This window comes from Salvia miltiorrhiza, chromosome 7 (genome assembly GCF_028751815.1).
Source record: "Salvia miltiorrhiza cultivar Shanhuang (shh) chromosome 7, IMPLAD_Smil_shh, whole genome shotgun sequence".
NCBI lineage: Eukaryota > Viridiplantae > Streptophyta > Magnoliopsida > Lamiales > Lamiaceae > Salvia > Salvia miltiorrhiza.
This window is the reverse complement of record NC_080393.1, coordinates 56355022-56380770: the sequence shown is the minus strand read 5'-3', so window position 1 is coordinate 56380770 and position 25749 is coordinate 56355022. Positions and strand designations below refer to the sequence as shown.

Below are 25749 nucleotides of genomic sequence, written 5' to 3'. Positions count from 1 at the left end.
TAGGTTGAAACCAAGATGCAATACTTCAACTTCCATTTCATTACTTGAATTACAGAACTTCAATTACATAAAGGATTTTCATTGCCAAGATGAAATACTTCTACTAGTACATAGATGAGCAAAATGACAAAAAATTCTTCAAATTCCATTCCATTGCCAAGATGAAATACTTCTACACAATACTTCAAAGAAGAACATAGATGAGCCAAATGGCCAAACAAATGCAGCCAAGGCGGAGCCGAGCTGCTTGTCTCTTAATCATCGAGTTCTTCACCTTCAAACCAACATTCATTGCCTCCAAATCGTGAATCCTCTGTGAAAGTTGGTCAAGCTGTCTACGAAGTCTTAGATTTTCTCCAATCCAAATGTTCATCTCTTGTGAGCAATTCTCCATATACCCACAACCTTCATCAACCCATTGGAAAAAATTGCACTGCCCATCGATTTAAAAAAAAAAAAATCAGCAACACCACAAAATTGCTCGAAGAACTCGAATTCTTAACACACTAAGAATTACCTCGCGATATCGACAACCATAAAAGAGTCGTCCCGGATTTTTGGAGGTTCTTGAAGTTTCGACCTTTGCGGGCTTCTTGCAAATGCAGGTAACTCCCACATGGCTACCATATGACGAGAACGACGAAGTAGATGACATTCTAAATTAGGAAGATCTCGGAGGAAGAAGATGACCCTGATTTATTGTGTATTTTGAAGATTGTGGAGGTGAAGAAGATCCGTTTCAGAATAGACAATTAGGGTTCCAAAGTCTTTGTGGAAGAATTTTAATTGATTCAGACTTTATTGAAAACGACATCGTTTTTTATTATTAAAAACGATGCGTTTTGATTACCGGCCGGAAAATAGTAAAGCTTGTGCCGGCAAGACACGTCATTGACACGTAGGATTCAATTTGGGGGGAGAAAAAAACGGTATTAAAATTGGACACGGGGTATAGTTAGCCATATAAATTGGAACTTTTGAAGTTCGTGCTAAATATGGATTTCGGCATAAGTTCGTGATATTACATGCATTTAACCCTTGTTTATATTTGGTCATATAGATTCAGTAATGCTTATAACGTTTTAGACCATTTGCATATATATGATGTTTATTCTCTCAAGATACATCAACTTGCGTTGTCCAAACTCCACTCACTATAATATTCATCACTTTTCTTAAAATCTGTATCGTCCACAATGTGGAAACGAAATCGCAGACGAAGAAAATATTAATTTTGGATTAAGGCATTATGAATGGGACGAATAGAGGCAACATGACAACATCTTATCTCAAATTTCATTTTTCTCTTTCTTTCTCCTTTAAAATTTACGTATTATTTTCTTTAAGTATTATTTTACTTTACAAAAAGAATGGATGGAGGAGGGAGTAATTTATAGTAATTTGGTTTTAAATTTTTATCATAAAAATTACTCCATCCATTTTTAGAAATAGAAAAGCAAAGATTAAAAGAGAAGAAATAAAAAATGACAAAGAAGTTAATGGCGAGTTTGATATTGACTAATACACTGTATTAGCTAATTTAGTACAGATCAGTCTAGTGTTTGGTAGTATTGTTTAGTAATAATGCGGATGACCCGGTTTAATCCAACGACCCAAGATTATTAATCCAGATTTCTTAGGATTAGTAAATATCACCTCCCCCTAGGATTAACTTAAATCAAGATATTCTGTATCTAGCCATGATAGCAAACACCAACTCAGTATTAAAACAAAGCATATATCAAATTAAAGGCACGAACTTTTGAGTATTTAGGTTCAAAATTCTTATTAAAATTGTTCCAAAATTTATGTATTTATGCATTAGGTGAAAAAAAAATCGTAATTAGTAGTAGTATTTCAGTTTGGGCGAGAAAAATTACTTCACCGCCGCATTTTACACAGTTGACAGAAAATAGAAAAGCTGAAATGCCTCCGCGGCGCCGCTGCACCGACGGCAGCGTTTCGGATCCCCGTTCCGACATTCTGAGTAGAGAATCGGTAAGCACTCTCCCTCATATTTTCCCTTGTTTGAAAATTAGGTTAGAGCTTAAATTATACATTTCTAAGTAAAGATTTTGTCTTTGAAATTTAGGTTAGAGATTAATAATAAGAAAACATACGTTTGATAAGCAAATGGTTGTCTTATTCTCTGCATTTCAGATATCTAATTATGTTTTGGGTGGATAAAACACATGTATTTGGGTTAATAATGTTTCAAAATTAGGTTACAGATGAAATTCCGTATGCATATGTGTTTCATAAGAAAAGATTTTGTCTATAAAATTTAGGTTAGAGATTAGTATAAAAAGACATTGATATCAGTGATATGCATATGGCTGTCTTATTCTCTGCATTTAAGTTTTGGACAGATAAAACCAAAAAAATTGTAGATAAGACATGTTTATGACAATATGTTATTCAATAAGCAGATGATACACATTAGAAGTTGGCCTTCTTATTCCCGGAGGTGTAAAAAGGAGAGGCCAACAAGAATAGAGTCCCTCCCCAAAGAGCTATTGTTTGAAATTCTCCTCCGATTGCCGGCCGATCATCTCTACGAGAGAGCGAGGCTCGTGTGCCGGCGGTGGTACCACATTATCCATTCTCATGCCTTCGTCAACGCGCATACGCACGGTTCTACCTATGGACTCCTCCTATCACCCCTGAAGGATTGTGCTCTGCCACTTTATGTAACAGCCGATGCAGACGGTGGAATCCACACATCTGAGCTAAATCACATCTCCAAATTGGGAGTTCTTGCTACCTGCAACGGTTTAGTTCTGGAGTTGGACGACAAATGTCACCACTTGCCTCGTCTTGTGAATCCTGCAACGAAGCAGTCATTCCTCCTCCCACCGTATCCTGGAGGGCTTATGTATTGCCACTTCTACAGTGCTTTAGCATACTCTGCAGCTTCCTTGGCGTATAAAGTGATTGCACCACGCACTGTTTGCTACTTCGGTCTTGACGTGCTCACTGTTGGAGTCGATGAGTCCTGGAGGCACGTCGAGGTTCACCACCTCCCCGACCATGTCAGGCCATTTTTCCTCGGCGAGACTCCGTTGACTAGTGAAGGTTTCGTGCACTGGGGAAGGGGGAGATACTGCGCGACGATGGATGTGGAGACAGAGATCATTACACTGAGTGAAGCCCCTTATCAGTACCATGAAAACAACTATAAATATTTGTCAACTGGGAGGTGTGTGTCGCTCCTGGTTGCGTGTGGGGATCTGTCGTGGGAGGTTTGGGAGATGAAGGCAGAGACGGGCCAGTGGAGGAAGGCGCTGCCCAGCGTCGATTTGGGAGCTGAGAAATGCAGGATTCAACAGTTTGCTCCTGAAGCTGATCGACTTCTTAAGCCACTCGGTTGGGTTAAATATCCACAGGTTTTGGCGTTTTATTTTGGCGCTAGTTATCCTTGGAAGCGATGGCGGCGTTGCATTTTGTACAATCTTGATACGCATCAACTCGACTCCATAGAGCTACCACAATGCTGTGATTGTGGTTATGATGGTTTTCTGCATAAGAATAGTCTGATATGGCCAAGTTAAAAGAGTATTATTGTCTATATTTGGTTCAAGTTAAAAAGAGTTGATATATCATATTTTGCAGATATATGATGCTTATTTTCTCAAGATACATCAGCCTATGTTGGTCGAATATTTTGGCTTGTATTAGTGAAAAGGAGGTAATCGTTTGTTTACTTTATTAGATTGAAATTACAGGATATTTAAGGCTCTTGATCATTTGAGTTAGTTTTATTTGATTCTTATCCCATTATAGGATTAGAAAAATTCTATTCTTACGGATAAAAATACTCGATCACTCATCTTAGCAATCATGCAAAAATAAACGCTCCCAAAGAGTAGTAATATTGAAGGATGATATAAGATGAAATATTTATTATCATTTTGCATGGACAGATTGTGATCCCACAGTCACATTGCTATTCGATTGCAAATCAACGCATATTCTGTTTAAGACTATTTTGAATGAAATTAAGTAATAAAATTAAAAAGTAAGACCATCATTTTGCAATAACTCATGTACAACATTATCAAACAAGCCAACAATTGGCTTAGATCAATGAAGAGTGGAAACAGACACCAATCATATCATTAGTTGAGCTATGAACATATATATATATAACTCAATCATGAAGTAATATACAAGGAGGATTGTTTGAGGTCTCCAACAATTGGTTCCTCGCCAGCAGCACAACTCGAGCTCCAACACTAATCCTTCCTTCCTTAACGACTGGTCGGCTTTCGAACAGAGAATACAATGAAAGCCCTAATTATAGCATATAATATTATAAGCAAACTCAAATTTGGAATAAGAAGTGACAAAGCATATTATATCAATATAGCAAACTGAAAAACAAGTCTGAAACAATAACTCAATTTTGTCTGTTCCTTCATTTGATTTAACAAAATTTTCATGGAATATATGTTAAGTCAGCACAAATCTAGGATTGATCTGTGACAGATGATTCCAACATGATACATCCAAAACCTGTATTTCATGTAAATATACTCTGTATCTACATATATTATAAATATAATGAAAAGGGTAGACATTTTGACGCACCACATTCTAAGACTGAAAGGAGGGCTAAACCTCTTCTGATACGGCTTCAGCTTAATCCATTCCATGATTTCCATCTGCAGAAAATAAGCAAAGAAATGATTTGAAAAGAGAGGTGAAGCTAAGACACAAAATAAAGAAGATACAATTGATTGTGCTCCACCAAGAATACATAACAGTACGCTTAACTCTTGGCCTCCAACTAAACTGGCGTAAGAACAAGACGCTTCAACATATACGAATCAAATCAAATCAGAAACGATTATGCAAGAAGGTTAATGCGAGGAGGCCAAGAAGACGAGAAATTCAGTTAGGATTGTTATGGGTACACCTAAAGGAACCCTAACTGGTCTACAATGTCTTGTAGATCCTCACCCCAATCCGGTGTCTTAGCTACCAACTCTTCGACTTCTATATCCGACAAGTGATCAGCTGCAACGACTTCTTCTGCTGCCTCATCTCTAATAATGAGATCATCGCTGAGGAACTCCTCCCACAAGTTAGTCATATCACTCAAATTAGTGTAACCAACCGAGGGGTCAGGGTCTGTCTCAGTTGAGAGGCCCTTCAAATCCGTGCTCGATCCATCCTCCATCACAGAAGAGAAAAGACTCTCCACCTTCAGTTGAATATCTGCAAGCTCTTCTTTCTCATCTCTTGCATAATTCAGATTACTTCCTGTGGAAACAGTCGCAACATCCTGCAGGTTCTCGACACTAGGACTCATACTTATTCTCCTCTTCTGACCTATTTCAATGTTCTTCTTCTCATTCGAGTATTTATCCACATATTGCTGAACAAAACTCGGGTTCTTGAAAGCCTTAGCAAGGAAACTCAGCATCTGCTGCTGCTTCCTCTCTGTATCTAGAAGCCTTTCTTCCATTGCCATGACTTGCTGCCTCGAGCTCTGCTGCTGTTGCTTGAGCTTCATAATCTCTGACACCAACAAATTCCTGTCCCGCCTCAACCTATCGAGCTCTTCATCCATCCCGTAGTGCCCCAACTCCACACAAGGGCCCCCAGCCTGTTGAGCCACCACGCCCTGCATCACGTTTCTCCTCCTCTTGATGGTCTTCAAGAGATGCTTCTGCCCTCCCAGAAACCCCTCATTCGCAAACTCCCATCTATCAGGATCGACTTTTCTGAAACCCTGCATATGTTCACATTTTAGTTCAGCACTCAAATCTCATTCTCAACTACAGGCGATTACCTACGAACACTGCAAACAACCTACAGCAGTCTCTTCCAGAAACAGCTAACATGCCAGAACCACCATTACTGCAAGCAGAGGAGCTCATCAGATTAAATAAAAATTTGTGCTATGCATCAAAATTCCATAGCTCATCACTGTATATAATTGGGATCACTTAAGAGTAATTTGGAGCAAATCAAAGATATAAATCGATCAACTACAGAAAATTTACTGTAAACAGGACTCCAAATTTGAACATTTAACAACTCAAAAAATGTGAACACAATCTAATTCTTCCACCGTCGAATTTAATTGATTAAAAAAGAGATGTTCATATCATAGCACAACCATAGAATATCATGTCCCAGAATTTGACATCAAATTCATTTACACAGATAATACAGAGCAATTAATCATCATTTAAAACAGAATCAGCCAACAAATTCAAGGCACAACCACACACATTGCTGCATATTCCAAAATTAGAACCCTAAAACCAATCAATTTGGACAATCAAACCCTAAATATGAAATCAATAAACCCTTCCACATAAACTCACACAAAATCCAAAAATTCTGATCGCACAACCTCCGCGTCGTAAATCCCCAACCTGCAAAAGCGTATGAGAGATAAAAGGAGAGAGAGACTTACATATGTGTTAAGCTGGCGGATGAAGCTGGAGAAATTGCTGTGCTTGAAGTATTTGGGGAGCAGAGAAGTGGAGAATTTGTGATAATCCCACACAATGAAGCTGTTCTTCGCCTTGCTCCACGAGATCACCGCATCAGTCGAAGGATCCTCCACCATTTCATAAGTCTTCGTCAGGAACGGAGGAGGCCCCATTTCGTGCAGCCCCTCCATCGGCTGCGGAGAAGAAGATGAAGAAGACGACGACGGCGCTCCGCCGCCGGAGTTCTCATCCTCCACCTTCACCTTCACGCCTTCCATTCACCAGAAGAGAAGCTTTTCTTGCTCTTGATTTCTCGATGGTTTCCCGAGCTGAAGTGCTCAACTGTAGTCACTCTCTCTATCTTCTGCAGCAGTTGTCGAAAGTTGAAGAGAGAGGAGAGAGAGTGGTTATATATCGTTGTTGTAGGAAGGTTCTAGAGACTGCCAGCTGGATTGAAACTTTTTCTTTAATTATTTTTTTAAAGAAGATATTTATCTTTAAATTATTGTTTATGCAGCAAACAGTTAAATAATCTTCAAACTTCTCGAGATTTAGAGAAAAGTTAAGAAAATTCTTGAGATTAAGGATTTCATAGTTAAGAAAAATACATTACGAATTTCTTTTTCTAGGTGAAATGTTCATGAATTAGAAAAAAGGGTGAGATTAGGCTCATTTTTGTTATGACCTTTTTTAGTAATTAGGGTTGCAATAATTGAATAGCGACTTTTCTAATACAATTAAAATTGATGGAACGCATTTATTCTACACTGCACTGTTGTTCAAATCAGCGTTTTGAAAGTCAAACCGAACTAATCGGTTAAGTCATAAGTGTGCATTTTTATTTTTCCTTTTAAAATAAAAAATGGATTCAAATTTATCAATTAAAAAGTCAATTGAAAATTAGTTGAAGAATTGTCAGTTGATGGTTCATAGATAGCTGATGGGTTAACTTAAATGGTTAAATGGATGTACTAACACGATTTTTAAAAGTTTTAATTAATATGATCAATTTTGCTCTGTGTTCAATTTTAACACCATTTTTTTAACGTGACTTGCCGGCACACGCTTCGATCCTACGTGTCATTGACGTGACTTGCCGGCACAAGTTTCCGGCCAGCGAGCAAAACGTTGCGTTTTGCTAGCGAGCAAAACGTTGCGTTTTGCTCACCGAATTCTGCCCCTCCTGCCTCTGCGAGCGCCTCTCTTTTTCCAATGCCCTTTCCTCTTCCCGCCGCCCCTCCGCCACTGCCGCCGCCTACATTTCTCTCATTCGATTCCGGCGACTATAACGTTGTCGGTCAACTCTTCTCTCACTGAAAACCCTTCCCTCTGCAGGCTCCAATTCTGAACGGCAAAGGGGCCGCAACCAATCAGAGCCCTAACTCCCCAAATTCACCGCCTCTGCAAATCCTACCCCCAATTTAAGACGAGATACCGCCGCACAGAAACGCCGGAGGATGAACACCTCCGCCCTCACCTCCTCCACTGCGCCGTCTCCACCTTCGTGTCGCCTCCTCCACCGCGTTGCCTCCACTGCGCCGGTCAACTTTTTGCATTAGCATTTTTTGTTTTTCTTATTGCGTTTTTTTTCCTTTTTTTCTGTTATAAATGATTCTTTCTTTTGAATTAGCGTTTTTTGTGTTTCTTATTGTTTTTTTTTCTGTTATTACATTTATACTGTATTTTTTTTGTCATATCAATGGTTAATTTTTATTACAATAATAATTACTTTAGTAAAGTGTTTTATTTATTTTCTTGTGCTTTTTCGTTTAATTTTGTTTTTAACATTTTATATATACTTTTTTTCATTTATTTCATTTTTTTTAATTACTTTATTCATATCAATGGTTATTTTTTTTTACAACTATAATTACTTGACCAAGTCATTAAAATTACAAGTTTTCATAAGTAAAAATAACATTTTTTTTGAAAAAAGTAATAATTTTGAAATATTACATTTCTTCATATGAATAATTACTTTTTATTAAGACAATAGTTACTTTTAATAAGTATAAAATATACATTTGTTAGCACTTAGCACAAATATATACTTATGTTAATATAAGTATTTCCTGTCATTCGATATTTTGTAATTACCTGAACACTGAATACTAAACCCTAAACCTTGAATAATACTAAACCCTAAATAATGAATATTAAACCCTAATGGAAATATTTATTTTATGTAGTCTAACATATACATTTCTTTGTACAAATGTATACTTATGTTTCTATAAGTATTTCCTGTCATTCTATATTTTGTAATTACCTGAACACTGAATACTAAACCCTAAATAATTAATGAATACTAAATCCTAATCCTTGAATGCTAAACCCTAATGAAAATATTTACTTTTATGAGTCTAACATATACATTTCTTTGTACAAATGTATACTTATGTTTCTATAAGTAATTCCTGTCATTATATATTTTGTAATTACCTGAACACTGAATACTAAACCCTAAATAGTGAATACTAAACGCTAAACCTTGAATATTAAACTGTAAATAATGAATACTAAACCATAACCCTTGAATGCTAAACCCTAACGGAAATATTTACTTTTATTTAGGCTAGTATATACATTTCTTTGTACAAATGTATACTTATGTTTCTATATGTATTTCCTGTCATTCTATATTTTGTAATTACCTAAACACTGAATACTAAACCCTAAATAAGTATTTCATGTCATTCTATATTTTGTAATTACCTAAACACTGAATACTAAACCCTAAACCTTGAATACTAAACCCTAAATAAATACAAAATATACATTTATTGGCACAAATATATACTTATGTTAATATAAATATTTATCTTTGTTTGATATAAAGTAGTATTATATTTTCTAAACCTTAAATCCTGAACACTAATCCATAAACCCTGAACACTAAACCTTGAACACTAAATCCTAAACTCTAATAAGAATATTTACTTTTAATACGCATAAGATATACATTTTTGCTAACAAATATATATATATATATATATATATATATATATATATATATATACTTATGTTAATATAAATATCTACTTTCATTCAATATAAAGTATTATATTTCCTAAACGCGAAACCCTGAACACTAAATCATAATATGAATATTTATTTTTAATAACCATAAAATATACATTTGTTCTCACAAATATATACTTATGTCAATATAAGTATTTACCTTTATTCAATTTAAAGTATTATACATATCAATAATTACTTTTTCTTATGACAATGCTTAATTACTTGACAAAATAATTAAAAGTACAAGGTCTTGCGAATAAAAATAATATTATTTTTCAAGAAAATAATTATTTCACCAAATAAATAAAATTATTTATTTCTACATTATTTCAAACCAAAGTAAATATTGTTGTGATAAAAAGTACTCCCTCCGTCCCATTATTGAAGACACACTTTCCTTATTGGGGTGTCCCAATAATAAAGACACACTTCCAAATAAGGAAATAATTAGGCAATTTAATTGGTAATTAACATAGCTTAATCTCTCTCTACAAAGGGAAACTCTAATATGGCTCTCTCATTTCCGCCTCCGTCTTCTCGAACCATCTCTTCCCTCTTCCCTCTTTCCGCCGTCAATCCTGCACCGCCCTCTCATATTTCCTCCGCCGCCCCTCTCTCGTCTCCGGCGACCGCAGCAAGGCCGCAACCTTCGCCTCTCTCTCTACCTTCATCTCATCTTCCCCGCTTTAGAATTACTCCCTCTGTTGTGGATTCGAGTGTGGTGTGTTGGTGTGCTGGGGGTATGAGGTGGAGAGGAGCAAGCCGGCGGCAATTCCGCCGAGGAAGGAAGACAGCGTCGGCGGCGAAGAGTGGTGGTCGGCGAAGATTTAACTTTCCGGCGGTGGACTAGGGTTTGCAGCGTGGCGCCCCTCCCCCTCTCTTCTCCTTCTCTGCCGCCGCCTGCTTCTCCTTCTCCAGTCGACGTCGGCTCTAGGGCCGCGCCGCGACCGCCTTCCTTCTTCCCCTCGCATCTCTCTCTGTCCGACTCCTCTCTCTTCCCCTCTCGGTTCTCCCTCATCTCTTTCGCTCATCTCTCTCTCCCTAGACTCTGTGTCTGCCGCGATTCGATTTTTGGGTTAGGGGCTAGGGTTTGCCGCGATTCGATTTTGCAGGTTCGATTTTGGGTTTGATTTCTGGGTTTGATTTGGGGGTTGAATTTCTGAGGTGGTGGTGGTTGTCGTAGGCGGCGGCGGTAGTGTCGATTTTGGGTATGAATTGGGGGTTGAATTTCTGAGGTGGCGGTGGTGGTTGTCGGAGGTGGTGATTTTGGGTATGAATTGGGGGTTGAATTTCTGAGGTGGTGGTGGTGGTAGTCGGAGGCGGCGGTGGTGGTTGTCGGAGGTGGTGGTGGTTTAAAATTCAACTAAAACTAAAACTAATCAACTACACTAATAGTGGTGGGCCACAACACTTTAACAACTAATCTACCTCTCCTTAATCTCCGTGTCCAAAAGACCTATGTCTTTATTAATGGGACGGAGGGAGTAATAATCCACATGAAGAAAACTATTACCTTTTTATCTAATAATTTGAAAAATTACATTTCTTCATATCAATAGTTACTTTTATTTACGACAATGATTACTTGAATAATTTATTGATTATTTTTTTGCCATTCTATTATTTATTTCTACGTTATTCAAAATAACTATTGTTATTATAATGAAAAAAAAATGATTGACATGAATAAATGTAACATTTTTGAAATGTTATTTTTATCATCAATATTTATTTTTTCTTACGACAATAATTACTTGACCGAATAGACAAAATTACAAATTATAACGAGTAAAAATAACATTACTTTTATATATATTAATAATTGCATTTTATTACAATAATATTTTATCAAATAACTAAAAGTATAAATTCACAAAAATAAAAGTAACAATAATAGTTAACAAATGTAATAATTTAGAAACATTACATTTCATTGTAATAATAATTACTTTTTATTACGACAATAATTACTTGACCGAATAACTAAGTTTAAAAATTCTAGCCAGTGAAAATAAAATTACTTTTCTTCACATCAATAATTTAGAAATATTCACAATAATTGTTACATTCACTCACTAGAACTTATACTTTTAGTTATTTGCTCAAATAATTATTGTCATCAGAAAAAGTAATTATTGTTACGAAGAAATGTAATATTTTAAATTAATTATATTTTTCACAAAAATATACTCCCTCCGTCCGCAATATCGTTTCCACATTTGCCATTTCGGTCCGTCCGCGATATCGTTTTCACTTCCATTTATAGAAGTAGGGTCCACAAACTTCCACTCACAACAATTGTGGGACCCAAACTCCATTCACTACATATCCACTACTATCCACCACTTTTCTTAAAACCCGCGCCGTCCACAATGTGGAAACGATATCGCGGACGGAGGGAATATAAAAAAATGCAAAAGAAAAACAACACAAAAGAAAAACAGTAAAATTAGAAAGAAAAAAAAAACGTAAAAGAAAAGCAGTAAAAAGAAATGCTAAAAAGAAAAAAAAAATACTGAAAATATAAATATATATATATATATATATATATATATATATATACAAAAATTAATGAAAACAGGAAGACAAAAAAAAGTAAAAACAAAAAGAAGAAAAAAGGAAACAAAAACCCAAAACACGTAAAAAAGAAAGGGAAAAGAAGAAGAAAAATAAAATGGGGGTAAAGCGATTCGAACCCTGTTACCTTTAGGGCATGACAGGTGACTATTACCACTGCACCAGCTCAGAGTTTTATATTCATTTGTTAAAAACACGATTATGTATATTAAAGCTCGCGGGTCGGGTCAAACCTGTCTCATAGGATGAGGTTGACCTCACCTAAGTTTTTGCGAAAAAATATTAATCAAGTTAGTTGACACGGAGAGAGTATTAATTAAGATGGTCTGATGAGAGTTACTTGATTAACAGATATAATTTGCTAGCGAAGGGGTTATTTGATTGGTTGATTATTTTCTTGAAAGATAATCTTTGGTCTCGGTTTTGCAATTATAAATACAAGTTACTGTGGTGTATTTCTTGATTGCCGCTACGCTGGAAAAATTTGGCTAATTTTTGAATGGTGTTTGTGTATACTAGTAACATAAAACCCGTGTGATGATTATAATTTGTATACAAATTGTGTTTTTTTTTTTTTGTGACAATTAACTTGTAAAATACTATGGCCTATCCTTTAGTAGCATGATGGACTAGACATATAACAAATAATCTCCTTTAGTAGCATTTCTCTTGTGAATATGAAATTAATCATATTGTATCCGTGGCCTATCCATTTAAGTAATAGTTTATTGGGCCAAGTATCCATTTTGTCTTGATTTTGTACAAAATTGGGCCACGAGAATTATGTCACATGTCTTTCATAAAAGAAAATAGGGAACGTTACATTGAATAAATTGTGTATTTATGCACACACGACTCACGAGGGCGTAGTATTATGTTGTTATTATACACGTCAAATAAGTGATCTCTATCTATTTTAAATTTTGAACACCTTATTCTTAATCTTTGTATACATTTTTATTGCACATTATAGGGAATGGAAATAGTAGTATACATTGTATAATTTGGCCCGATCGCGCTAGCATATATAATTATATAACTAATTTTATCATTACATAGAAGACAATGAAAATTTATTACTATTTTGTAGTATAAAAATTATATTGTAGTATACATTGTATATTTTGGCCTAAGTTAAAATAAGCTCACTTGAATTCATTTTGTTCTGAAATTTCCATATGCAGATACAAAATTATGCGAGGGACTTAGTAACAAAAATTTCATTTTCACATTATTATAATATCAATACAGACAATAAATGAGAACACCCGTATCATTTAATTTTGCAAGTCCAAAAAAGGGAAGAGAAGCAACAAATGACATAGTATTCATCAATTTAGTTAATTAAATCTCATCAATTCAGTTAATTAAACAATAAAATAAGTCTATACAATTAGAACGGGCCAATAAAGTCGAGCTCAAGTGGCAAGACTGAAACACTAAAAAACTCTCTTTTGTGAGAGATTTTTGGTTCAATCCCGTTTGTGTGCGGTTAGGAGTGTAAATTCGGGTACCCGCGGGTACCCTACCCGCAAAATGTGGAATCATCCGAAACCCCCACCCTCACCCGTCCCGCCTACATGCTGCGGGTATGAGGGTACCCTCATTTCCCGCAAATTCTTGATTAATTTTAATTTTGCGGGTTTTTTTGTTCCGTTGGAGGGTATTTTGTCCCGCAATGTGAGGATACCCTCTTTACCCGCTGGTATTTTGTCCCTCATTTAAAAAACAAAAATTGAAAATATTATTTCTATTTCATCGATTATCCATAAAACCTATGACAAAGAGATAATAAATTAATTATTAATTAGGAAAAAAATTGAAAATACCCTTTCTATTTCATATTTCCTAAAAATTACTAATTAATAATTATAAAAATTATTTATTTAATTAAAAATTACATGCTGGTATGCGGGTACCCGATATCCGCAGTTTTTGGGAAAACAATACCCGCACCCGACCCTCTTCCTTGATTTTGCTGGTATCGGGGCGGGTGAGGGTATACCCGATATCCGCAACCCGAATTTACACCCCTACTTGCGGTGTAGTTTTCCCATTTTTTTGTGCTTAGTGTTTCCACCTCTTTGTGGATAGTAGTCCCGCCTATGTAGTTTTTTCACTTTTGGGTGGTAGTGTTCTCACTTTTTTGTGGGTAGTGGTTCCGTCTACGTACGGTTATTTTCTCATATTTGTGTGATGTAGAGATCCTACCTGCGTAATTTTTTCACTTTTGTGTAGTGTTCTCACCTTTGTATGGGTAGTGGTTCCGCCTGTGTACGGTCATTTTCTCATATTTGTATGGTGTAGAGATTCCACAAAACTTTTGTGTGATAGTGTTCTCACCTTTGTGTAAGTGATGGTTCCGTCTGCGTACGATTATTTTCTCATATTTTGTGGTGTAAAGATCCTGCTTGCGTGCATATTGCTCATTTGATTATATTTAAATATTTTTTGTAATTTTAATTCGTAGTGGTCCTGCCTGCGTAATTTTTTCACTTTATATGAATGTTTTCACTTTTCATTTGTGTGCAGTTATTTTTCCGTATTGTTATTTAATTAAAAAAAATTAAACTCTAAAATAAAGTAATTAGTAAAACCGACAATTTCGATTTATTTGTTTTTGAATGAGCCGCGCATCTCTGTGTTGTGACTTGTGCCGCTGTGTAGCAGTTATTTCCGGTAATGCCGTTGAAATGACTTTCCCAAATAAATATGTTGTCTCCGCAAACTCAGTTGTAGGCTTGTAGTGGTTCGGAAAAAGATTTTTTCAAAAAAATTGTTTAAACTCAGCAAGGAGAGTAATTAAAGTTTTGGTTCGAATTTTTTTTTTTCGAACTTGATGGTATAGTATTCATCAATTTAGTTAATTAAATTTATTTAATACTAGTATTTTTTATAATTAAGTTCAAAATTAATAAGCTATTACTATACTCATGAGCTAGCTCAAAGACATGAAACTATAATCATGTGTTGAACTTATATTTGAGTACTTTCATTAGTGCTATATATATTATAAATTGTCTAGTTATCCTTATTCTTATGGAATGAAAAAGTTTTTTTTTTTCTAAATGAGAGAACAACTTAGGCGACTTGCTCGTATTCACAAAATTTAATTCAAACATTTTAAGAGAAGAAGGGGAAAAAAAATTCACATTTTTATACTGATTTTTATGCATCATGTGCTAATATTTTATGTAAAACTAAACCGGCGTATTAAATATTAATTGTCTTTTTTCTTCTTTTTTTTGAGACAAACACCTTATAATATTATTACTCCAAATCTTTCCGTACAATATCCCTTAGCCAAGATGGGTAATACTCCGTCCACCTCATCAAGTGTTCAACATGACGCGCAAATTGCGCGAGACTATAATCGGCTTTATTTACCGAACGAAATATATGATAAACTCCAATAAAAAACTATATCTAGCTGCCGCCAAAATGTCACGAATATCTTTTGGAAGAAAGGCCTTATCCTCCTCCGGTCCTGCCATGATCAGGGGCGGATCCAGGATTTGTATATAGAGGGGTTGAACTTGTTGAAGCATAAAATTTGAAGGTATTGTACAGGGGGTTTGAGGGCAGTAACCTCCGAGCCAAAAAATTTTGGACAACTTGTACAGTTCGTTTTGTGTCTAATTAGAATTTTAATGGCTTTAGGATTAAACCCACGTTTGGTTGGGTCTTTAATTTTTAGAGGTTGGAAAGGGATTCAATTAATTGAATCTGTTACTTAATTGTTTGGTTTGGATAATGAGTTAGGCATTACCCTTACTTAAGGGTAACCCAATCACTTAATTTGTTACCCCTCAAAATAAAGGAGAAACAAAAGATAGGAAATCCCTTACTAATGATTCATTTTCATTGTTTAACCAAACACTCAATAAAAGTAATGGTTATTGTTACCATTCTACTCCTTTATTTGATTTCATTCCCTTTCCATTCCTCTACTTGAACCAAACGAACACTAAAAATCAATCACATAATATAACATATAGTTATACTCTTTTTATTGATTCAACAATAGGTACATTTGAAGCACATAAAGAATTGCATCTGTACATTTTTTTAAAAAAATATTCTCTCTTTAATAAAAATAAATGAATTTTTATTATTATGTTAGTTTTTTTTTTTTTGGAGATTGGACTGGGCTATGAGTTGAGCTATGTAAATATTAAGCTAAATATATTACTCCCTCCGTCCCATTATTAATGACACGTATTCCATTTTGAATTGTCCCAACCTAAATGACACGTTTCTATTTTGGGAAATAATAAGGGGTTACTTAAGGCTTTAATTAATTCACTAATTATCTTCTTAACATCATTTCCCCCTAATTATTTTTCCTTTCGGTCCTCTCTTCCTCCATTCTCACATACACATAGTCAAGAGAGTGTTCAAAAATATCGCCGCCTTCGCTTCTCTCTCTCGCCGTTGAAGAGCGTCGCTGCTGGCTTCGCTCTCCCCTCTCTCGCAACTCGCCGCGCCCTAGTCTCTGCCTCTCTCTCTCTCTCTCACTCCCTCATTCTCGGCCACCACCGCCCGTCGATCTGCTGCCTCCATCGCCACCAACGCCCGTCGATCCACCTGCTCCACCCCCTTTGAGTGAACCGTAGTAGTAGCGCGGCGATGGAGTACGAAGGAATTGTTTCAATTTTTGTCTTCAATGTTTCGATGTTTTTGGGTAGATCTGGTTTTGATTTTTGTTTCGATTTTGTCTTCAATACTTGTGGATTTGTGGATTTCTGTTTGTGGGTCTCAATTTTGGTTTCGATTTTATTTTGATTTTTGGTTTCGATTTCTGTTTGCTGGTGAATCGAGCTGGCCGACGACGGAGGCGGCGGCGGTGGCGACTCTTCACCGCGAGCCCGGCGGCGCAGGAGGACGAAGGAGACAGCGACCGTTCTCTGTCTCTGGCACAAGGGGCGTACGCCCTGTTCCTAACGAGAGGTGGAGAGAGAGAGATGGAGAGAGGGAAGAGGGAAGGGAGAGAGAGGATAGGGGGAGGATGGAGATGGGCCGATGATGGAGGCGCTCGCCGGGGGCAGCGCCGTGTACCAGTCCGGCTAGAGAGAGAGGTTGAGAGAGGAGTATATGTGAGTGTGTACATGTGTGTTAATTAAAATAACGCTAAACATCTAAGAGCATCCACAATGCTTGCACCCATAGTGGGTGCAATAGAATGGGTCCCACTTCTATTGCACCCACTCCCACAATGGTATTGCACTCACTATGGGTGCAATAGATTTTATTTTATGTTTGAATTAGTTTTATTCTAGTTTCCATTTTACAATAATTAAGAAATTAAAATTTCATTGAATTAAAATTCAAATCCTACATTGTTAGAAATAAAAGAAATACAAGAAATTAAAATCCTAAATTACTTAAATTAAAACAAACATAAAATAAAAAATCCTAAAAATCTACGGGATGTTGTGTCGTTGCTTGTTCTCCGCCACCTTGCACATGTGAAACGCCAATTCGTCGGGATTCATTTGAGAGGTGTCCCGGCTCATCAACATGCTATCGGCGAGGTCACGTTGAACTTGGGAGAACGTTTCCATTGCATTCACCATATTCGCCATGTACCCGAGAGCTTTTTGGTTATCCTCCGACGTCTCTTCGGCCTTTTTCTTGCCTTTCCGCTTGTCTCTCTTGGCCGCCTTTTGGCCTTGGGGCCGGGTGGAGATAGAGGCGTCACTAGAAGTCGTTGTGGGAAGACCGTCGGACCCCTTTGATCGTTTGTCCGAATGGACATCGGAGTGAACATCCCCGCCGAGACTTGAAAATTTCTTCGACTCGCGCAAGATCTTCCATGCATGCGAATACCGGAACGGAACACGGTACTCGGCTAGCCACATTGCCTCTGCTTGCTCCAGGATTTGAATATCACTCATGCCTGATTTCCATTGATCATGGCATTTTTTGTGCATGGCCTCAAACCTCTTCGTATCCTTCGACACCCGTTGAAAGTGAGATTTGATTTGCGTGACGTCGCGTGAAATAGATCCTTCGGGCCTTTTAGCGTTGTACTCGGCGCAGAGGGAGCCCCAAAACTTCGCCCCTTTTTGATCGACACCCACCACAGAGTCGTGGGTGTGCTCGCAATACAAACGGCAAATTAGCACCGTTTCTGCCGGATAATAGTTGCTACGTTTGGATGCCGCCGGCATAGAAGCAATCTCCTCCACGTCGGGCTCGGGCTCGGCAACGGCGGCAAAACGGGGGTTCAAATTGGTGCCCGCTGCTTGAAAGGCATTGGATTCTTGCGTGAACGGCGAGAATCCTTGCCTGGAAGCATTTGATTCGCCGGGGGATGGATTTTGAGGATGTTCACGCCAATAGTTGCTCCAATCGCCTTCCATTGCTATTTGTTGAAATAATTTAGAAGATGAGGGGAATGGATGAATGAGTAGAATGGATGAATGATAGATGATGAAGAAGAGAATGAGGTTGTATATGTATATATAGAGGGAGTATAGAAATTAAAAAAAAAAGAAAAAGAAAAATCTGCAACGGAAAAGTAAAAACGGTCGAAAACGGCTAGTTTTTTAATTTTTTTTTTTCGGCCGAAAAGGGGCGCGTGTTTTACACGCCCCCTCCATCGCACCCACTATTCACGAGTGCGTAGCTTCGCCTCCCCTCCTTCACACCCGGGTGCGACAATGGTGGTGGGTGCGATAGGCCGGGTTCGATCCGGCCATCGCACCCACCATTGTGGATGCTCTAATTCCCTTAATTATACTCTTCTTAATCTCTGTGCCGAACAGTAACGTCCCATAAATAATAGGACGGAAGGAGTACATATATGTAGAAGAAAGTTTGGGGTTGCACTGGGCTCCAGCCCAGTGCAGCCCCAATGTAAATCCGTCCCTGGCCATGACGCGAGCTACGAGCATGGAGTCTGTGTAAATGATATCATGAAAAACTGCCATGACTTTCGCCACCATGGTATTAGATGAGGGTGTCGTCTTCTTCACCATCGTCAATGTGTAAAACTTTAAGTTGAACATAGTTGCTACCTAACTCTAATTTTTACTTTTCTAAAATTAGTTTTTATAAATCCTTAAATAATGTAATCACTATTTTCAACAAGACAAATTTCATAAATTCAGAAAGTCGATTTCGTCGGTAACTATGCTCTTCTTTGAATTAATTTTGTGATCTTAAATTCAAAAAAATTATTTTTTTAAATTATTTTTTTTACAATAAATTTATTTTAAACTATAAATCTTGTTTGTACAATGTTGACTGGTTGACTGGTATGTACGTAATTAATATGAATATCAAGGATCCAACCAAAAATAATTGAGTGGCGTGAGACCAACAGTATTTATTACTCTTACATCCACCAAAATGACACTCATAATAAAAGAGTACTATAATGTTGTGACAAATTAGTCGTGATTTATTAATAACGTCGCATGTTGCTATCGCTGATGTAACCCATGTCCTCATGCGGGGCCCACAAATCAATGTCTCATTCTTTTTAAATTTTAATTATACTTCAATTTTATAAAAGATTATAGTATATTATGTTCTAAACTTTCAATATTTTCTTTAAATATTTAAAAAAAATTCTAAGTTTCAATTTTTTTCCTTAAATTATTTTGTATATAAAATTTATTGATAGAAAGATGACAAAAAATCTCAAATTTTTAGTATTTTTTAATAATGATAATTCATAATAATGACGACACTCAAAATATTTCATCCCACAAGATAAAGTCATCTTTTTATCACTAAATTTTATATAGCGAAATAATTTATAAAATGAATTGAAAATTCGAAATTTTAAGGTGAAAATAAAACTTCAAAACATTTTTATAAAAAATGTTGAAAACGCGATAACATAACAAACTTTTAACCCTTTATCAAACTTGCTCTTTTAAGTTTCGCGTGCAGTCTCAAGTTCATTTTGGTTCGTTCAAATCTAAATATTTGAATCGGTAATTTAAAACAAAATTACTTGATTAAACTAAACAAAAATTGATTTAGCTATGACAACAACTTGTGTACGTCTAAATACACAATTATTAATAAATAGTAGTAGTTGATTGTGAGTTAATTAAAATTTAATAATTAATAATTATGATTTAATTAAATTGTAACGTAATTAATTAAGGTGACCGCACTTTGACTAGATAATTGGTCGATCTATATCATATTAAACTATCCAAAATCATAATAAAATTTTCTCTCTTATTAATTTATATTATATATAAAGAGAGAAATGTTATGCTACATATCTTATATGAGCTCCTTATGTGACCGCTCACGTTTAGCGTTAGCGTTATCTTGTTTTTGTTTTAGACACATAGTTTAATTTATTCTGATACTTCGTAAATTGTAATTGAGATCATTAATTTGATAAATTACATAAAAATTAAAGTTCGATTTGTTCATATTCCCTTTAACTTCAAATAATTAATAAAAAAAACAAATTGAACTTTAATTTTTATGTGATTTATAAAATTAATGATCCTAATAACAATTTATGAAGTATTAGAATAAAAATAAATGTCTAAAACAAAAAAGATAAGCTTAACTAATACTAAACGTGAGCGGTTTTCACATAAGGTATGTAGCATAACATTTCACTAGCTCTCTATATATAATACATTTTGTTACAATTTGGATCAGTTCAAGAGCACGATTTTATAGTTAGTCACAAAGTATTATGGTTGACTGTGTAAAAATTTTAATGTCAAAACGAGATGGGAGCAAATTATAAGGGGAAAAAAATGAATTAAATAAATCTATGCATCCATTTCGACTTAAATGTGCAAATAAGAATGAGAGTATCGTTTACAAAATGAAACGATACTCTCAATTTTATTTTTTATATATATATATATATATATATATATATATATATATATATATATATAACATATTATTTGGTAAAAAAAATAATACGAAACACACACTATCCTTTATAAATTAAAAGCCCAAAAATATTACTCCTTCCGTCCCATAAAGCATGACCTAGTTCTTTTCGGCACGAAAATTAATAAATTGTTATTTTGTGTGTTAAGTATGATAGGTGAAAAAGTGAAAAGGTGAATAAATGGTAAATTTTTTGTCATTTTTAGAAACAGGTCAAGCTTCGTGGGACAAACAAAAAAGAAAACAGTGTCATACTTCGTGGGACGGAGGGAGTATACTAATTTGAGTGATTCTATATGCCATCTACGGAGGTGGTATAAATATACAAATTTTAATTATAACTATTATTAATTTTATACAATCTTAATACATCATACCAAACAACATATATATTACTCCTTCCGTCCCAATTTAAAGGGTGCGTATTTCTTTCTGAGCCGGCTCAATTAAACTGGTGCGTCTCTATTTTTTGTAATAATTTTACACTACAAATAATATGGCCACACACACTTTTACACTATAATTTTATTCTTCTTAAATCTCGTGTCGAAAAGAAGTGCACCATTTAAATTGGGACGGAAGAAGTATATTTTAGAAATATTTTAATATATTTTATCAAATATAATATTAATACGATGTATCACACATGATCTCATACCGCGCACCAAACGAGTTTGTATTAAGAGCACTAATCAGTCTAAATAATTACATATTTACATCCACTATGGATCTTGTTCTATGTTTGAGCTTAATTTTATGCGTTGGATTTGCATTTCAACAATCAAGACAAATATGCAAGTGGCCTTTTCAAGCGGTATACCGAGATGGCTATTAGACTTGTGATCAATATTACGAATCAAATTTTAATTAAGTTAAATTTCATAAATTGGTCAAACAAATTAGAATTACATGTGCACACTAGCTCGCTTTTTTCTTTTTTCTTTTTTCTTTTTTCTTTTTCTTTTTTTTTAACACCCGACGGGTGAGGAATTAGATAGACCCTGTACTTATAAATAAACTATCAACCAATGTCTCAAATATGATGCCGCCATATACACACTCGCTTATATTTACATACATTCAAATTAGATGAATCCTTTATCTCACGACTTATTGTGTCTTATTGTATTCCGCTTTAAATTTATTATAGTTTTTAATTAATTTTTTAATTTTAATTTATTATTACTATTTTGTAGTATAATATTAAGATAATTAATTAGGATTTATTCATTCAATTAAGATTTATAATTATTTTTTCACATTTATTTGAATTAATAATTGACATTAGGGTCAATTATTTCAAATTAGAATATATAATTTTTTTAAAATTTAAATTTTTAGTGATAAAAACAAATTATGATTCATTATACTCCTTTCGTTCCATAAGAATGTATTTTTTTTTCATTTTCGTCCGTCCTATAAAAATGTACCACGCACGTCTATTTTGGGCATGACCTCATTTTCTATTTTTGACAACAATCACTCATTTGTCATTTCTACATGATCTGATTCAACTACAACCACTGATCAATAAATTATCTATCGCATATTTTTTAAATTTGTGTCGTTCCTCAAGTGATACATTGCATTAGACGGAGGGAGTATAATATAATATCTTTTGTTTTTATAGTAAAAAGTTATTTCATCTAATATTAGAAAAGAGTGTGACACGAGTTTTAATAAAATTAATTATGTGTATCATGAGTGGAGAAAGGGTGTCTCACCTCAAAGGTATCATTAAAAATGATAATTAATTATATTGTGAATGGATAAAAAAGTCTCACCATATGATAGAATAGGTATAAATAAGATAATATATGGAGGGTAATTTATTATAAGATAGTAGTATTCATAAATAGAATATGATTTTTTTGTGGACATCCCATACAGAAAAATTAGGATTATTTTTATAAGACAAAAAGATTATTTTTATAGGGTTAGCTTCTAATGAGAATGCTATTTTTCGTAAGAAATGAAAATAATGAATAAGCTAGTATATAAGAGCATCAGCAGTAGGGGTGACCTGAAAGCTGACCTGATAGTGGGAGGGACCATATTGGGTTAAGGAGGCCGTAGTGGGATGACATGATAGCTGATCTGATTTTTTTAGTTTTGATTTTTGTATTTTTCATTTAAATTTAAATAACACAATTTACTAATGAATTTTTTTTAGTAAACACATGATAAAGAAAATGAAAAAAAATATATAATACTTACTTATTTTTTATCCATCATTTACAATTGAGGAATCGAAAGGAACTGAATTGATCTGTTTCAAATTTAAGGGCATTATGTAAGCTTCAAATTTTAAAATTAAGGAACTGAATTGATTTTGGCCGAAATTTTAAAATTAAGGGACGTGTAAAACACGCATCTAATTTTAAAAATATCAGGCTTGACCTGATAGATCAGGTCACACTCAAGTGAGAGGAGGCTGCAGTGGATGACCCGATAGGATGAGTGACTCGAGACCCCCTATCAGAACACCCACTGCGGGTGCTCTAATATTGAATAAGACAGTATAAAGTATTGAAAAACAATATAAGTCATAAAATTTGGAAATCTAACCTAAATATATAACTTGAACGTCTGACACACTGATCGGAAAAAAAAAAAACCTTATCAATTGATTTGCATCTTCATCGTGACAAATCAGATGTATTTCTTAAGACAAATCAAATACTTATTGCTAAGCTTTCTCTCACTAAAAATGAATAAATAAATTTAATAAGTAACTATTTTATATAAAATGTTTTTAGATGTAAATTTCCCATATATATAGTAATCCCACACACCATTTCTCCTCCGCTCACTCATTCCCCCCAAACCAACCACCGCCCTCCGCCGCCTCCCAAACCGGCGCCGGCAACAGAAAAAAGGGCGAATCACTTCCTCCGATGCAGGGCCTCCGCCGCTACGCGCTGCCGGGGGACGGCGACGGCGGTATCCGCCTCGAGCTGACCCCGAGCGCCGCCTCGCCGCTCGCCATCGACGTCGCCGAGTCCACCGAGACGCGCCTCCGCCGCCTCACCTCCGAGAATCCGGTGATCATCTTCGCGCGCTCCGCCTGCTGCATGTGCCACGTCATGAAGCGCCTCCTCTCCGCCGTCGGCGTCCACCCCACCGTCATCGAGCTGGAGGAGGACGAGATCGCCGCCCTTAATCGCGCCGCCGCGCCGGCTCTCTACATCGGCGGCGCGTGCGTGGGCGGGCTGGAGAGCGTGGTGGCGTTGCACTTGAATAATAGCCTCGTGCCAAAGCTTGTTGAAGTTGGAGTTGTGAGTGAGGGAATTTATATTAGCTAATTAATTAGGAAATTATTATATATATATATATATATTTATCTATATTAATAAATATTATATATATTGTAGTGCTAAGTGCTATTTTGGTTTTGATAATATTAGGTGAAGAAAATAAGTAATTAGCTTTCTAGTATTAATGATGTTGTAAGGTAGCTTGTGAGATGTGGTGCTTCCCAATTAAGGTAATGTTGTGATTAGGGAAACATTTAATTGTGCTTTAATTATGATGTAGAAATATATATCTATGGCATTTCAATTCTCAATTTCCCTTTTCTTCTCAAAAAAAAGAAACTCTCAATTTGACTTTGTTCACTCTAGTTTCATATTAAGGAGTATGTTAATTAGAGTTCATATTCTTATTTTATTTTTATTTTTGTAAATTTCATATTGTCTTTTTTCTTCTTCTTTTTTTGGTGCGCGTTCATTTGATGACTAATTAATGAGGATGCAAATATTGCAGTGGCTCTCATTTGATACGGGGGTATGGGATAAAAAATGTGATACATTTATTTGAGATGTAATTTGGAATATTATATATTATACTAACGACATATTTAGTAGAATGTATTAAAATATCTTTAAATATAATATAATTTTTAATATGATGTATTAAGATTATATAAAATTAATAATTATTATAATTAAAATTTGTATTACGTATACCACTCTCGTAAGTGGTATACAAAATCACTTAAATCAGTATAATATTTTTGAATTTTTAATTTATAAAGGATCGTGTGTTTTGTATTAGTTATTATTAAATATAATATTAAAGTTTATATAATATTAATTAAGTCTCAAATCTTATTTGTATTTTTGGTTTTGCGAGTTATTGCATTTTTTTTCGCTAAACATGGCACGTGATATTTTTGGTGCAGATATTTTACTCCACTAAACAAGTTTGTATATTTTGTGGAAAGAAAAACACAAAAGTAACATTTTCTTGTATTTTGTTGGCTCCACGAATAAGGGAGTTGACGTTTTTTGGCTAACTTCACATAAAAAAGAAAAGAAGAAGAAGGATTTTTTTTAGTAACTAAATCATTTTAATTTCATTTTCTAGACTAATTTAAATGCCAAATACCAATAAAAAGTTTAATACATACTTCATCTATCCATGAAAAAATATTTATTTTTTATTATTTTAGGACATCTATAAAAATTAATTACTTTTTATTTTTGAATAATACATCACAATTTATTATTCTTACTACATCTATTTATTTATTTTTTCTATCACATGGCGAACTTTTTCTCCACTCTCAATATATTATTATCATTATTAACATTAATTTTTAAATAACATTTTTTTTTCAACCACAATAAATTCAATTATTTTTATTAAACGCATGTGCCATTCTTTTTTAAGATTATTGCTTATAATTAAGGAAGGGAGTATATTTATATCATCACCTACACCTTTACACAAACATGTTTTTACGCAGAAAATTTATTTATAACCAAATACATGTCGTCACACAGAAGCAGAACTTTTTTAGTTTTTT

General features: G+C 34.9%; 4 protein-coding genes across 9 annotated transcripts in view; 2 read left to right on the top strand and 2 right to left on the bottom strand.

Moving 5' to 3' along the window:
* Positions 1-6834, bottom strand: part of LOC130994897 (heat shock factor protein HSF30-like) — an 87597-nt gene extending 80763 nt beyond the window's left edge. The window contains exons 1-4 of one of the 6 annotated variants that reach the window (XR_009091943.1): positions 6431-6834; positions 4919-5737; positions 4591-4655; positions 4007-4257 (exon numbers count right to left, since the gene is read on the bottom strand). Coding sequence is in view for 4 of the 6 variants with exons in the window: in XM_057920019.1 (XP_057776002.1) it covers positions 4919-5737; positions 6431-6727 (1116 nt within the window). In the remaining 2 variants the exon portion in view is untranslated. Of the gene's footprint in view, positions 1-4006; positions 4656-4918; positions 5738-6430 lie in introns of those variants that run through there. The other 5 variants (XR_009091944.1, XM_057920018.1, XM_057920020.1 and 2 more) reach the window with 5 other exon arrangements.
* Positions 17-1034, bottom strand: LOC130994964 (uncharacterized). Its single transcript, XM_057920181.1, has 2 exons — positions 518-1034; positions 17-433 (listed from the first exon to the last, which is right to left on the bottom strand). Exons 1-2 carry the CDS (start codon positions 653-655, stop codon positions 185-187), a joined length of 387 nt encoding a protein of 128 aa, XP_057776164.1. The 5' UTR covers positions 656-1034; the 3' UTR covers positions 17-184.
* LOC130994884 (putative F-box protein At3g52320) lies at positions 1861-3729 on the top strand. The gene is made up of 2 exons (XM_057920005.1): positions 1861-1998; positions 2430-3729. Exons 1-2 carry the CDS (start codon positions 1927-1929, stop codon positions 3549-3551), a joined length of 1194 nt encoding a protein of 397 aa, XP_057775988.1. The 5' UTR covers positions 1861-1926; the 3' UTR covers positions 3552-3729.
* A 16787-nt stretch (positions 6835-23621) lies between the features above and the next one.
* Positions 23622-24494, top strand: LOC130994960 (glutaredoxin-C6-like). Its single transcript, XM_057920174.1, has one exon. It carries the CDS (start codon positions 23837-23839, stop codon positions 24242-24244), a length of 408 nt encoding a protein of 135 aa, XP_057776157.1. The 5' UTR covers positions 23622-23836; the 3' UTR covers positions 24245-24494.
* Positions 24495-25749: the final 1255 nt, after the last annotated feature.

Excerpts from the sequence above, each read along its gene's own strand:
- LOC130994964 (XM_057920181.1), bottom strand. The coding sequence starts at position 655 with ATGTCATCTACTTCGTCGTTCTCGTCATATGGTAGCCATGTGGGAGTT. Across the intron at positions 434-517 it reads ATGGTTGTCGATATCGCGAG|TGCAATTTTTTCCAATGGGT; the intron begins GTAATTCTTAGT and ends ATCGATGGGCAG.
- LOC130994884 (XM_057920005.1), top strand. The coding sequence starts at position 1,927 with ATGCCTCCGCGGCGCCGCTGCACCGACGGCAGCGTTTCGGATCCCCGT. Across the intron at positions 1,999-2,429 it reads ACATTCTGAGTAGAGAATCG|ATGATACACATTAGAAGTTG; the intron begins GTAAGCACTCTC and ends TTCAATAAGCAG.
- LOC130994960 (XM_057920174.1), top strand. The coding sequence starts at position 23,837 with ATGCAGGGCCTCCGCCGCTACGCGCTGCCGGGGGACGGCGACGGCGGT.